General features: G+C 39.0%; 1 protein-coding gene across 10 annotated transcripts in view; it reads left to right on the top strand.

The window, feature by feature from the left end:
- Positions 1–15,341, top strand: part of TNRC6C (trinucleotide repeat containing adaptor 6C) — a 113,077-nt gene that overhangs the window by 20,335 nt on the left and 77,401 nt on the right. For all 10 annotated transcript variants that reach the window (XM_033139444.1, XM_033139443.1, XM_033139440.1 and 7 more), the window contains 2 exons: positions 5,396–5,492; positions 7,896–7,917. In XM_033139444.1, the coding sequence (XP_032995335.1) occupies positions 5,430–5,492; positions 7,896–7,917 (85 nt within the window). In that variant the 5' untranslated portion in view covers positions 5,396–5,429. The remainder of the gene's footprint in view (positions 1–5,395; positions 5,493–7,895; positions 7,918–15,341) is intronic.

The following is a 15,341-nucleotide window of genomic DNA, read 5'->3' as shown; positions in this document are numbered from 1 at the left end:
AGTCTTTCAAAAAGGCTTTCTGTTACACCTTGTCTTAAACATGCTGTTCATCATTTGAAAAGAACATATTCCATAATCCAATCCCTCTCCCCCATTTTTCCCCCAGGGGGGACAGATTTGGAAAGAAAATGGTGGGAGAAGCTTCCCTTCAAATCTTTCTGTGTTTTTTTCTGTGCCTTCCCATCTCTAAGCATAACAAACAAACTGAACCTGCAGCAGAAGTTATGCAAGTAGGCTTTGTTCTCCTCGAGCTCTCCTTCAGTTCCTGTGGGTTAAAGGGCTGCAGTGTAATACAGAGCTGTGAGGGTGAAAAACCTGCTTTCCACTTCTAGAAACCTGTCATTATAATCAAGGTTAGCCTCTGTTGCAGTGATGTCCTTGACTGTGAGCTTCTGCTTTCTTCAGCGTAAGCGTCTCTCTCTGTTGTTTGTTTCTGTGAGGACATGAAAGTTGCTTCACATATTGGGACAGTGTTAAGGTGGGTCATCTACCACTGCAGGGCACCCTGGAAGAAATAAGTGATCTTCCTTCCACAGCTAGCAGTTGAGGCACTCTGCAGCCTCCTTGAAATGCAATGGAAAGAAGCAAAGAGATTGATGGATATCATCAGCATATTGATGATACCACATTCCAAATGACTGAACAACCTTTTGCAGGGCTTTCATGTACATGCTGAATTTCATGAGGGCCAAGATGGATCCCGGTGGGACCTTCACATCCCCAAAGGCTATGAAATCAAGCAGTGGATGTTTCTTACCTTGTCAGGGATTGGATGCTGTTTGGAGGAACAGAAGACAGGGGAGGGTTTTTCACATCTTGCCCTGTGATCTTGCCTAGGAAGTAGCATCAGGGGATGAGAAGTGGTAAATGGGGGAGGAAAAGTAGGGGAATAAGGTATGGAAAGGACTGGAGCATTCCCTTCAAGCCACTCACCATTCAAATTGATTTTTATTTAGAGCCAAACTTAGATATGAATATATAACTTAGTGGCTTATTTCTAAAATACAACACAGTCAGATAAAATACATTAAAACTGCAAAAATGATTTTAACACAATCAATTTAAAAAACCTCTAAGAGCCAGAACTACAAATACCTGCTGAAATCTAATTGTGGGCACCAAAAGACCCAGGTGTACCTCTCTGGCTACAGCAGCTGGAAAATTCCCTATCTCTCCTACCCATTGCATAACTGCCACATTTTCCTCCATTCAAATATAAGGAAAGGGAAGCCTATCTTTTTACATGAACGGGAAAGGCTACTTCCCTGCCATCTTGCTGTACTCCATTGCTTGGAGTACTTTTTCTCCTAGCGAGTCTTGCTTCTGGTATCAGGGTAGGTCTCGGAGAAAGCTGGACTGGAGCAAGGCAGAGTGGGTTAAAAATCATTTTTTTAAATTGTAAATGCTAAGTTTTGCTATGAGTTAATATTAAATAGCCTGTTGATAAGCATCCTAGCCCAACAATTACTCTCTAAACCACATCCAAGCCTCTACCATATACCATACATTGAGTTAAAGGAGCCTTTTCTACACATAAGAATATTGACACTCTACTCACCAAACCCAGGCCTTTCAGGTGTGTATTTGAGCGGTGATACGTTACAGTGAAATCATGTCTTTAAAAAACCTAAAGCGTTTTCCTGTCCTCCCTCCCATATTTTCTAGAGGATTGGAAAAAAAAACCCCTAGAACAGATTTGCGGGGAGGGGTGCAAGACAGAAATCCTTGCACTAATAGGATGACTTCATTAAACCCACAATGTTTAAAACAGTGGTGGCCAAACTTGGTCCTCCAGCTGTTTTGGGACTACAATTCCCATCATCCCTGACCACTGGTCCTGTTAGCTAGGGATGATGGGAGTTGTAGTCCAAAAACAGCTGGAGGGCCAAGTTTGGCCACCACTGGTTTAAAATCTTTGCTGCACACCAGCAGTGACATTTGCCTTTCCTTATTTTGTGTGAGCATCCATATTGACAAGTTATGTGTATGCTACAGACTTTAGACAGCTTTTTTTAAATCACATGCCTTATTCTCTCCCCACCACCACCACCCCTGGCTGAGTACTTTCCTTTATTTACCTGTAATGTGAAATAACGGGATCATTTTAGAATTAGAAATGTATGATTTGTAAAGGCTGTCTTAATTTGCCCCTTATGTCTGAGTGCTTTGTAATAAGTTAATAGCAAAACATTTTAGAATGAAATTTAAATTAATATTCCTACTTTAGTAGGAAAAATTCTTTTCAGTTAGTTCTCACTGAAATGTTCACTCGGGAGAAGACGAAGAGCCCTGCTGGATCAGGCCAAAGGCCTATATAGTCTAGCATCCTGTTTTCACGCTAGCCAGGCAGGAGTCGGCATGGGCCGGATCACTCCCGTGGAGATTCTCCATGGGTTGGACCGGTGCAGCGCGGCGCCGGAAATAGCGTCTGTGCGTGTCCGCAGCACCGGAGATTGCTTCTGCGCATGCCCAGACACCGCAAATCGCGCCTGCACAGAAGTGATTTTCGGTGTCTGGACATGCGCAGAAGCGATTTCCAGAGTCGCAGAAGAGTCCCTGCGCCGTGCTATGCTGGTTTAGCGCAGTGTGCAGGGACTCACTGAGCAGGTGGCTTGGTTCGGGGGTGGCTCATGGGCCGGTTAAGCGACCCTCATGGGCTGCTTCCGACCTATGGGCCTTAGGTTGCTGACCTCTGGCCTATGGGAAACCCACAAACAGGACCTGTGTACAGTAGCACTCTCTACACTAGTGATTCCCAGCAAGTGAGTCTGACTCTGAATATATCTCCAACAGTGGAGATAAAACACAGCCATTGTGGGTAGTAGCCGCTGACAGATGTATATCCCCTATGAATTGTCTAATCCCCCTTTAAAGGTACCCTTCCTATACACCATGAATACCTTTATACACCTCTGTCTTCTTTGCCTTACTTGCTTCTTTTTCTAAACTAAAAAAACCTCAGATGTAATCTTCCCTGATAGGGGAGTTCCTAACCCCTTGATCATTTTTGTTGCCTTTTTCTGAACCTTTTTCCAGTTCTGCAATATCCTTTTTTGAGGTGAGATAACTAGAACTGTACACAGTTTTCCAGATGAGGTCTCGACAACCACATTATGATTGTGACGTTTTTATTTTCAATCCATTTTTGAAATTCACACCTGCTGGGCAGTTTCCACCCCTACAATAAATAAACGAAAACTTCAAGCTGTGGTTTTCTTTGCAAGGTTTTTCTGTCCATACATTCACATTTTAACTCTCCAAGAGTTACTCTGTGATCCAAGTCTATTACTTTTTTTTCTATGATTTTAGCCATGATTGTAACACAAACATACACACAAACACTAGCTCTTTTCCTGGCATAGCAAACTGCAGCCCCCTACATTGCAGGCTTTCAACCTTCTATCTATTTCTTTGCTACCCTTTGTTCCTCCACAGCTTCTGTCACAGTTATAGTTTGAGTTAAAATATTCCCAAAACACAAAATGCAAGGTTAAAGGTACTCTGGGAGTTGTAGTTCCCAAACCTCTTGATTGCAGTCTTAAAGGTAGTAAAAAAGACTACATTTTGCCATCTAAGATGGATGGGAAACCTGTGGTCCTCCAGAGGTTATTGGATTTCTCCCATCAACGCCAGCCAGCATGGTCAGGGGTGCTAGAAGTTGTAGTCCATCAATATCTTTGAAGGCCACAGGTTCTCCTCACCTGATCTGAGACACATGCCTTTGTATCCTCCTAAACAGGAGTGTGTCCCCATGTTCCTCAGTGAGTTACAAATAAATATTTTTTTAAAAAATGTTTAGCTTCAAATTTGGCCACATACAGTGTGTGTGTGTGTGTGTGTGTGTGTGTGTGTAACATTTTCAAATTTCTGTATAAATATACTGTTTAGTACTCCCTATGTACTGTCCAAATACTCCTTTTAAAAAGCTTCACACTGAGGTTATACTTGAAAAAAAGACAGATAATTAACTCTTGAACAAATTTCTGCTTTGAGAGAGGCTTATTTTTAGCAGAGTTTGTAGTTGCTGGCTGCGTAACAACATAATTCACAGTTCATTGATCTTGCTTGTACAGAACTATGGTGTAGGGTCAAAAGCTTCATCTGCTATCACAGTGGGTCAGGATTTTGTATGCTGGATATCTGACACTGGGTAAAAATGACAGAAGAGTGCCAGATTTCCTGCCTATTTTCTCAAATTTGCCAATTTACAAACTGTAGCATAGTGCCCATGAGAGAAATTGCTATTGTTACCAACTGGAAAAGAGTTGGGAAATAAGCTATAACTGTACCTATTGAAAAACAGCTTGATGGTGCAGAAGATGTGTGAGCTTTTAGCATACTTAACACATTTAGCTTGATCTGCAGCCTAGTAAAACCAAAATTCTTGGCCTGAAATTAAATTGTAGAGTGGATTGGGTTGCCTATGTGTAATTTTTGAACCCTCTCTGGAGATACAGTGTGATTGAACCTTGGCCTTTTTATGTTCAATTACTCATAGCTCTAACATTTTAAGTTCAAATACAGTACAGAAAACAAATGGAGCTTAAGTCATTTTTAAAATGTAAAAAGTATAGTATTATTCTTCAAAATAAAATTATAATCCATCTCCTCACCACCACTACCTTTGTTCTATCAGTTACTTATTCCAGTTGTAATGAAATGTTAGTCCTTTTGCATTTTAAGTGAAATTTGTACCTACATCCCCACTAAAGATGTAGTTACTAGTTTTTAGCTGCAATTTTTGCTAATATGTTGTGTATTTATCCCCCTCATACTATTTTCCTATTATTTATTAGGGTTAGGTTTTTATGGGTTTTTGCATCAGGTTTCTTCCCAATCTAGTGAAACTTTAAAAAAAAAAGATTTCAGGTATGTTTTTATTAGTTTTTTTTGAGATCCTTGGTGTATCTTTAATGTTTCTCAAGTGTTCACTTAATAAGTTGTAGGTACTGTATTCCGCTCTCTGTATACCCCTAAAATAGGCTTTGGAGGGTCCCCCAGTCATTTAGAGCAGATTTGGGGGACATATGGAAGGCTGTAGTGGAATGGAAAGAGGGGAAAGAAAAGCCCTCTTGCTTGACACATTTGCTTATACTACATTTGGTCTCATCTATGGTATGTGCAGAACAATTGAAGACGTATGGAACATACAGGAAATGTCTCTTGTAAGACTTGGAAATTTTGATTGCTTTTGTAGGGTTATTAATTAATGTCAGTTCTTTCTAAATGTTGTTTGTTACAGTAGTAAAGAGTTATGGGTTACTGATTTTTTTAATACACATTGTAGTATAAGATGTATTTAAATATTAGCAGCTTTGGATACCACTCAGGCTTATTTACACCTTTGTGTAAAACAACCCTCTCTAAAACAGTACCATTCTCCCATTTTAAACAGGGAGAAAGAACAAACACAAGAAGAGGAACATTTGATGGAAGAAAAGAAAAAGAAAAAGCAGGAAGAAAAGAAAAAGAAGGAAGGTGCTCAGAAAAAGGTTCGTTTGAATGTTTTAGTATTTTAGGGCGATTTCACCAGTGTGCCTTGAATAAATTATTTGGATTTGCTTTTATATATAGTCCCATAGTCTGTGACCAATATTTGTAAAAGCTACCAAATTTTATGCATATATTTGGTGTTCTTCACATTTCTTCTAACAGGCAGAAATACTGTACACCATGTGATCTATACATCTGTGGATCTAAGAAAATGCTTTTACTATAATTGGATTAGAAATCCCCATATTTATTATCCAAGAGGGGCCAGAGGCCTCCTAAACCTAACCCAGACAACTGTTCCAAAAAAAACAAACCCCATGGTTGATGCTATCAAAGGCTGCTGAGAGGTCCAGGAAAACCAATAGGCTTTCACTCCTTCTATCCAATCCCCATTAGAGTGACGAAGGCTGTTTCTATCCTGAAACAGGGCTTGAAGCCAGATCAAAATAGCCCATTTGTTAATACTTGGTCTGTAGACCATTATGTATAAATAAGGATTTTTCTTTCATACAAATTCAGGTTATAAGTTGTAGTTTAATTATGGACAATAATTTAGTAACACATGTTGCCAGGATATAAAGAACTGTGCAGCTAGTTCCACATGCCTGGGGAAGGTGAAGGTATGGGATTTGGGCTTGAGCTCCTCAAATAGCAGCAGCCCCCATGCCACAGACCAAATGGAGGAAATTTTCAGGAGCAACTTGTAGCGATGATGGTGATGGGGATGATGATAATAAACATGTTTCTGGCCCACTGTTTTTACCAGAGGGTTCAGGTAGCTTTCAAAGATATCAGTGTGATACACATAAACAAAAACACAGCCTAAAATCATAATGAATTACAACAAAAAACATCAACATAAATCAATAGCGGAATGTATGATAAAATCAGACAACTACAAAAGCCTGCTTAAATAAAAGTGAATTCACCACCCACTTAAACTCAGGGAGCAAGGGGCCAGACACACTTCTCTCAGGAGGCTCTTTGAAATATCCGGTCCTGGAATTCTGACCCTGCAGTCATTTGCTCAAAGACAAGGGGGAGCCAAAATCCCCACTGAATATGTCCAAGCATTTAGATGTATTTTAAGTAGCTCTTTTGGAGCTGGGCATTAAAAATGTTAACCTTTAATACCTCTAGTATCTACTTTTTCCACCCAAAACTAAATATATTTAAACTGCTCATAATTTTTTTTCTATGACTCTGATTTGCAAGCAACTTACAGCCATTTTATTGCATTTAAGGCAGTTTCAAGTCGATTTATTTCATAGAATAATCGTTATTTGCAAATATATTCATTTAAGGTACTTGTAGATTGTACTGTGGATTCGAACCGCCAACCTTCTGATCAGCAAGGCCAAGAGGCTCAGTGGTTTAGACCACTGGTTTAGACCACACCACCACCCACTCCTGTTTTACCTTATATATCTTCAAGATATAAAAATATTTCATTAGTCTAATTCTTTTATTGACACTCTAAACTATTTTCATTGCTCAATTCATGTAATTATTTAACTGCTTGTGTGATTAGTGCCAAGAGTTCTCTGTAAATATACTGAAGTGGCTTATTTCATAATGTATCATTATGGGTGATATTCAGATTTCAAAGCTTAATACTTCCTGTCTTAGTAGTGTCTGTATACATAGGTAGTCTGTAAATTATAACATATATCCAAAATAAACTTTGTAACGTATGTTCTGTACATTCATTTCTTAAGTGGTAAAGCAGTGATTTGTTTTATCAAACTAGACCTGTATGCTGACTTCTGTTGCTAAGGGCCAATCTTTGCTTTCACTTTAAAGCAGAATCATGAGTTTAAATGAACAAACTTCTAGAGGAAAAGATGTAGGAAACTAAAAAACTTTGAAATATAGTTGCTTCCCAAGTAGAATACATGTTTTTATATGCATATAAACATGTTTTTATGCCATAAACCATTGCAAAAATATATACATGCATGTGCCAGAGAGTGAGCATTGGTCACAGCTCACATTCCCCATATATGTGCTCCTAAATGTTGAGATCTCTCAAGGAAGTAGTGTTTTTGTGAAGAGATAGCTATGAAGTGATTGCCCTTTTGTGCTGAAGCCTAGTTCTACTATTGTTTGGTTGCAGTCTTATTGCTTGCATCTGTAAGACTTCATTCTTCTTGTTGCACCAAGAAGAAACAAAGTAAGCACTATAATACTGTATACTTCAGGTGTTCTGCTGCCAGTAAAAGACTATGGAAAAACAACAGCTCTGCATTCCTCTATTCTTAAAAAAATGGTGTATTCTAAACTGTTGAACAAGCCGTATTTGGTTATATTTTATATATGGTATGATTGTTTGCAAGATGCTTTTCACAGATGTCTTCAGTAAAAATCTTGCTACTAACAACTTTTTTCTTTTTCTTTTTCAGGCTGCTGAACAAAAAACCAAAGGTAATTGAATAATTGATTCCTTATAAAATATTCATTGCTTGCAATTATTTAGAATTGTCATTTCAATGCAGAATATAGGCATTGAACTGTTTCATTGTGTGTGCAGACTTTAGACTGTTGTGATACTGGTTTTAAGCTCGCAGACATACACTTATTTCAGGCATCATGAGCAAGTTCCTCCTCCTCCCCTTCTCTGGTTTGAGATAGCCATAGTTTGCCATGAGATCTGAATTGGGCAAACCATGGTTCCTGCTAACTATAGTTTGCATACTAGCTAGGGAATGAAACTTGCTTCAAAATGTGGTTTCAGTCCCTATCTTGGAGGCTTCGTATTTGAGGAGTTGACATCAGTACTTAGACAAATCTTGCTTGGATCACCTTCTCTGAGCAAAAGCTCTTCCCTACAGTCACTGGGGTGAGCCACAGAGATGAGAAGGATAATATGGTATTTTCCTCTACTCTCTTAGCAAGGGGCTGAAGGATCACGGTGTTTCTTTTGTCACTTACATAGCTGCTATATCTAAAAAGGCCTTGAAGCTTCAAGCCACATTAAAAATAGTAATGAAAATGCTGTGCCAATAAAGGCACATATCTGTGCTGTGAATTAAGCATATTTGCACAAGTATATGCTTATTTTCTAAAATTCTCCTGCCAAACTGCTGGAGTAGACTTGCAGTTGAATTCATATGCCTTGCTGAACCATGATTCTCACTAGGTGACTGGATCAGTCACAACCCTTAGTTCTTATTACAGTAAATTTAGAAAACCTTATGAATGCCACCCTCAGTTCCTTGGGGAAGACATACACATGTCACAAACAACAGCTAGAACAAGCCTGTGCCTATGGTCAAAGAGGGCAGCACCCTTTCCAAACAAGCCATCTCTCTGCCTGTCCCCCATGCTATAATAATTGAAACTCCTTGCTCACATAGCCAGCTTTTAAAGTACTTTGTGTCTTTGGGTATACTTTTGTGTTTTTTATCAAAAGAGGGAAGTGTGACCAGCTGTCCATGCATGCATCACCGGCCTTGCCTTTGCAGCCTTCCAGGAAAAACAACCACTAACAAATTGCTAGAGAAAAGCCTTGAGGAAGCTGATGGATCCATTAGCTCTCCATTTAGCCTCTCACTTTTGATCGGTAATACCTAGCCAATCAGAGCATCTTTGTTCACACCTCAGCTCCACTTCATGTAAAACAGGAGCAAATAAAGGTGTCTTGATTAGGTGTTGCCAGGCTGAGGGAAGAGGCTGTATGCCTCTGTTGCCCTTCCTGTGGCTTTTTTTTTTTACAGGATGCGGAACCAATCCACTTCCAGCATACATTCCCACCTCTTGCCAGCTACTGGGGCCACACCAGTTACAAAGGAGATGTTAACAGGGACTGTGAGAAATTTGTAATCATGACATCACCTTCTGTGAAGTGAATGTAGTCCTCTACCCCCACCCATTGTGTAAGGAAATGTTTCTCTTCCAGCTTCAGAGAGTGTGTAGGTAGGTGTTTTTAAGACATGTTCTCTTTTGTTTTGCATCGTGACACCTGGAAGATTTTCCATGACAGAATATGGCTGAAAATCGTCCCCTATCCCTGAGCCTAGATGTAATGAATGCCTAATACTGAAGTCTTGCCCACTAGAAATCTTACTTAACCACACCTTTGGGTTTTGAGATTTCATCATATCTTACCAGGCATTTTCAAGCATACATTTGCAGTCATGAGACTAAAAATGCCCCCTACAAAGATGAACACTGAACACTGATAAAAATAATTCTGTACCCAGTGCTAGAGTCTATGTTTCTTCTTCACTTGCATAGAATACATAGAAATATACACAGCCCTGCTTCAGGTTAGCATTTCAGAGTGAGGTCAAGACTTGAGATCAGAAGTAGCAATCAGTGTTCCACCTGAAAGTCCCATTCTTCCTGATTTTGCCTCCTACCTCAAAAATATGGTGGAGGTTGACAGCCTTTTAGACTTGGAGGACAATGGATTGATTCTTTCCCACTGCTCCATGTCAAGTAATTTGGGAAAGTGCCACTCACTGTCACTATCATGCATCTTTTTGCTTCATCATTACAAAGAAAGTGGGTGGAGAAATACTATTCTTAAACAGGAATGAATCAAAAAGTTTCTGAAGGTGTTCAGGCTGATCACATGAGGCATTATGATAAATCTGTACCAGGGTGTCTTCTTAGCCTCCATTTACCAATGGATAATCAACATCAAAATCTTTTTCTCTCTCCATCTGGAACAGTAAGCTGTTTGTTTAGCTGGAACAAATAGTAGTTCCAATATTCAGTCCTCCTTCTTTGTTTCATTCACTTCAGCAAACCTGTTGTCCCTTGATGGCAAACTTTCAGGAACACGGCATTCTGGGTGATTCCATCAGGGAATTACATCTTGATAACTATGATAGTGGCTCTGTCTCCGTATCTTTCCCAACCCTGCCCAGTTTTCTTTAATTGATGGGACTTTTAGGAAGATGATGGAGCCAGCAGCAGAAGCCATCCTGGGAGATCCCAGTTAGCTTGGATACCTTTGTTCCCCCAACCTGATAGAAAATTCTGATTGATTCTTGGTTCTTCTCAAAAATACTTTTATCTTTTTCAACAGGGACCCCTGCTGCATTTTTCTCTCTCTAATGAAAAACAACAACAGAAAACAGTTAAATTTCATACTGTGTTTTGAAAGAAAGTGGAATCACATATCCTGTTAGGTATAGTTTGGTGTAAAATAACACCAACTACTGCTTACTTAGCCACATTGTCTCCTGTAGTTTCAGGAAGGAGTGACTGGTTAAGCAGAAAAACGTTCTTCCTGTATGTGGGTGTATGTGGCATGCTGCCAATTAAATATTACACAGGGGCCTCATATGGCTAAATGTTTTCATTCATGGCATAGAATGTACAAACTATCCAAAATAAATATATGTACCGCCTTGCAATAGAAGGTTCTTTGGAAAAGATTTTCTGCTTTTGATGTTACTGTTCCAGTGCATAACTGAGAGCAGTTTCAAGAAAGACTTACTTCCTACACAAATACCATAGCATTGCTGGATAACACTAAAAGTATATCCAGTTCAGCATTCTGTCTCCAACAATGGCCAATCAAGTGACACAGGGATGCTTGCAGACAGAGCATGATGGTCCATTCCTTGATGTTTGTCTGCAGCATACATATGTTTAGTGATCATATGACAGGAACTTGCCTGTGTCTAACTAGACACAGAAAAGGTTCAAAGGAGCTAAATGTGTCATCTTTATCTGCTACAATTCTTAGGGTTCATGTGTTGATTACTGCAGTCTGCATTTTCTGTCATGATTAGTCATGCAGATATATAGTTGATGAGATATAAAGCATATGCATTTTTTAATTTTATTCATTCATTCATATTTATGCCTTGCTTTTTAGCCAAGATTTGCTTCCAAAGTATATTAAAATTCCAATCCACAAAACATGGAATATGTTAGGGATTCACAGAGGTGTTTATGGTATCTGTTCTAGTCACTGAAAGGAGTAGCTGCTTTCCACAGATATGTTAACCTCTTTCTTTGCTCTGGAGACCCAACAAATTACTTTTCTGCTTGATCATTTTCACTGTCACATTATCATGAGTTGTTGGGACAATCTCTTCTATGTGATGTTAGAGGACATTCCATAGCAGCCATGGCCAAATTCATTGACTTTCCCAGATGGGTTATTATCCCAGAAAGGGGAGTGCACTCCAGTACTACTTTGGATACCAGTATTCTCAATAGCCTTGTTTGCCTGACAACTGCAGCAACTTTCTCCAGGTATGCTAGTTTGTTTCATGGAGAGTTATTATGAAGAACAAAAGCAGGTTTCTTATGACTACATAGAGCAATAATCCAAATGTTGTCATACAACTACAGACGTAAACTCTCAGTGTGGCTATGAAACAAGAAAAGAGGCCAGCACTCACTACACCTCTTTAGACATGTGCAAAATGGAAGGAAAGAATACCTAACCATTGTCTCTAGGATATTCTCTAAGTTGCTCTGTGGGGACTGAAAACCCATGTGTCCATTTCACAGCACACAAAGAACAACTAGTTATAGGTAAGCAACTTTTCTTCCACTTTTAATTAGTTCAGGTTGTGAAGTACAAATAAAAGAAAGTTCTAGCTTTGTTGGATCCATGGAAAGTTTGTTGAGTTCCCTGCCCCTTGGGTTTCCTGATGGTCTTTGCAGAGAATGTTTAAGAGCTCCTCTTTTGCAAGTTTTGTAGTTTGTTATTCATTTTTAGAACACCATCAGTGTACAGGCCACTTACAAAGTAATATGAGGAACAAAAAAACAAAACAAAAACAGAGACAGCTACTCTGTTATAGTGCTCCCTCTTCTCCTTAGATGAATCTTTCTTTTTCTTGCTACTAAGAAAGGAATACACTGGATGTGCTATAAATCTTCACTAATGAGAGGTGACAAGTTGGGTACTATTCCAAAATTGCTCATCAGAGTTTAGCAAAATGTTTAAAATTCAGATAAAGCCACAGTCTGAAAAACGTGGGAATCACTTTTCCCCCTCCCCCTCTGGTTATATTTAAAGCTTAAAAGCTTTAGTCCCGATTCCCTAATGGTGGAATAGGAATAGTAGATTCAATAACTCAGCTCTCACAAATCCTCTGGTGATCCTGGTATAGACGACATCCTTGCCTTTCCCTACCTTTCCTCTGTTTTGTTTGATGAATTGAATTAAGCAAAATACTATGCCTGCCTTTCTTTGCTTTTCTAAGGAAAAGGAGCATTAAACGTCAGTGATTTGCTGAGAGAGCTTGCGAGTTTTGTGTCAGGCCAAAAGGTCATTCAGGAAAATCAATCTCACAGAATAGCACTGTGCTGGCTAGAATATAAATTTAGCCCAACTACTCAACAATAGTTGAGGTAGTTGTGATCAAGCTTCCTGCTGCTTTATGGTTATTTATCCGCCCACAGTGTATACTTCACTGTGCAATAAAAGACTTTTTCTGCTCTAATGTGCTTTGCCTAGTGCACTTTATTAAGCCACACCAGCTGTGATGTGCCCAAACAGTTGAAATTTTAGAAATCACAATGGTTTTAGAAAATTCATTTTTATTTTGGCATGGGGTAGAGTGAGGTAGGCTGAGATCTATGTACTCGGGGATTATTGTCTATAAGCAAAGGGTAACTTCTGATAGCTGCATCCCATAGTTGCAATATTTGAAGACAGAAGACTGCTGTATATTGTGATATACAGGAAAGATTATTCTAGGCATGTTGCAATTTTTCAGGAGTGTTTATTTCATATTTCAAAAATACATTGGCCATGATCCTGAGCACCATGGGCATACAAGGTCTCTGTATCTGGGAGACCTTCTGTATGTTCAGATTCATATGTGAAGTCACATTCCCCATGATAGCAGGCATATTTTAAAAGGTGCATGCTAATAATTAGGACATCCTCCTCTCCATTGTTCTCTACACAGATATAGATATCAGAGAACTAATATATATTCACCATGTCAGTTGTGAAGGGTACATATGTTTGTAAATAGCTGTATTTTACAGTACACAGATGCAATGACCAAAAAAGGCTCATATTTTAAAGGGAAGTGTGTTCATACAAGGGTATGATCTCCACAATTGATAGGCTGGGTGTGTCTCTTATAGTCCAGTACATATCAGATGCACAATTATTATTATTTTTAAAAAGGTTTTTAAACAGATGTATCATGAATGTGCATAAATCTAAACACAGTATTTCCTTGAATAGTGGGGTAAAGAACTCAAAAAGTGCTTGATGAATATTAAACATATTCAGCCAAGTGCCTGTTGCAGGCAATTGGGGGAGGAGGCGGGGAAATGGAGCATCCTGGAAGAGGGCATGGCTTCTTAAAAAGCTTTCCACATGGAAGCATTTGACACACCTCCTTTCCTAAAGTTTTTGAAGAAATGCAGAAAATAAGGGCCAAAGATGTTAAACATTTCTCCTTTAATGAAATGTTAACTCTTCTATCCTTTAATGAAATGAGCATTGCATCTCCCCCGCCCTCTCTGAGTAACACCAGTATCAGCAGGATCAACACAGGCATAAGAATAGTGTGTGCTCCCTCTGCTGTTTGCAGAAGATTCCTCTTTTAGATTGTTCATAAAGCATGGTTCTGATATGCAGGGTTTCCCTTTTCATTGATAGGATGCCATGCTGTGTGGGGTTCCCCCCTCTTCTCTGTATCTTTTCCAGTTCTTGTGTGGTAACTCTGCACAGTATGATTCCTAATATGTGCCAATGACTTTTTGAACCTTGTCCACAGTGACGCCAAAGTATTTCTGTGGAATGATAATATGTAACTTGAAAGCCAACATTTTGTACAAATAGGAATTCTGAATTTATTAATTTTATTTCCTTTTTAAAATTCCCCCTCCTCTAAGGGTGTTACATTTTTCTGTAACTCTTTTTAAAGTTTGTTTTGTATGTTGTTACTTCACATGTTCTTGATCTTTCTGAGCTGCCCCACTAAAATTGTGTGTGTGTGTGTGTGTGTGTGAGAGAGAGAGAGAGAGAGAGAGAGAGAGTATGGAGTCCACATCTTAAGCTTGAAAAAAATGTTTAAAACAGTGGTGTTATAGCATGGATTATTTGATTGAAACCAACTCTGCCCTATTCCTTGTCATAATTTGCTGTAAGTAGAGCTGCATCAAATACAGACCATTCAAGTTAGTGCAAAGCATGCATGTGTCTAAAATCAACTGTACAGAATTTTGAATGAATGAAGTAATAGCATAATATTATTAGTGGTTTTAATAAAACATTTAATTTATTTTAACATTGATGTAATAGAATCTGATTTACTGGGAGTGGCATTTAATTAATTTAATTCAATTTAGAGAGTTAACTCTATTACATATTAGTACAGAAAATTACCTCTGAACAGTCATTTCTCATTGGTGACATGCAATAAGTTAATTTAGCTCCGAGTTCGTTTGGGTGCATTGTGAGTTGTGCACAGAGTTGCCATGGCAACGGGTGCTCAAGCAAGAGCTGCCAACTAAAACAACAAATAGAATAAGCCAGCTCTGCACACTGGCACCGTTGTTGTTAGTCTGTAAACACAGACATATGGATTCTGTTTGCTCTATGCCTGATTCTAGTCTCTTTGGTGTTTTTAGAGGAAGCCACTTGTTTATATGTTTATAATAGCTGGAATTGCCCTGGAAGATTTAGCGAACATAAATTTGAAGGCTTCTCTGGTCATGTAAAAGAGTGTCTACATCTGCAAGAAAAACAGAAGGGTTCATTGTTACGTGTGCAACAAATTGAAAGGAGTGCTGCTGGTTTTCATCAACTCATTGATTGCAGAATTTTGTGTGTGTGTGTGTGTGTGTGTGAGAGAGAGAGAGAGAGAGAGAGAGAGAGAGAATGAGCAAGCGAGAGAGGGTAGGTTTTT

Source organism: Lacerta agilis, chromosome 2, assembly GCF_009819535.1.
Source record: "Lacerta agilis isolate rLacAgi1 chromosome 2, rLacAgi1.pri, whole genome shotgun sequence".
Taxonomy (NCBI): Eukaryota; Metazoa; Chordata; class Lepidosauria; order Squamata; family Lacertidae; genus Lacerta; species Lacerta agilis.
This window is presented reverse-complemented; position numbering and strand designations above follow the sequence as displayed.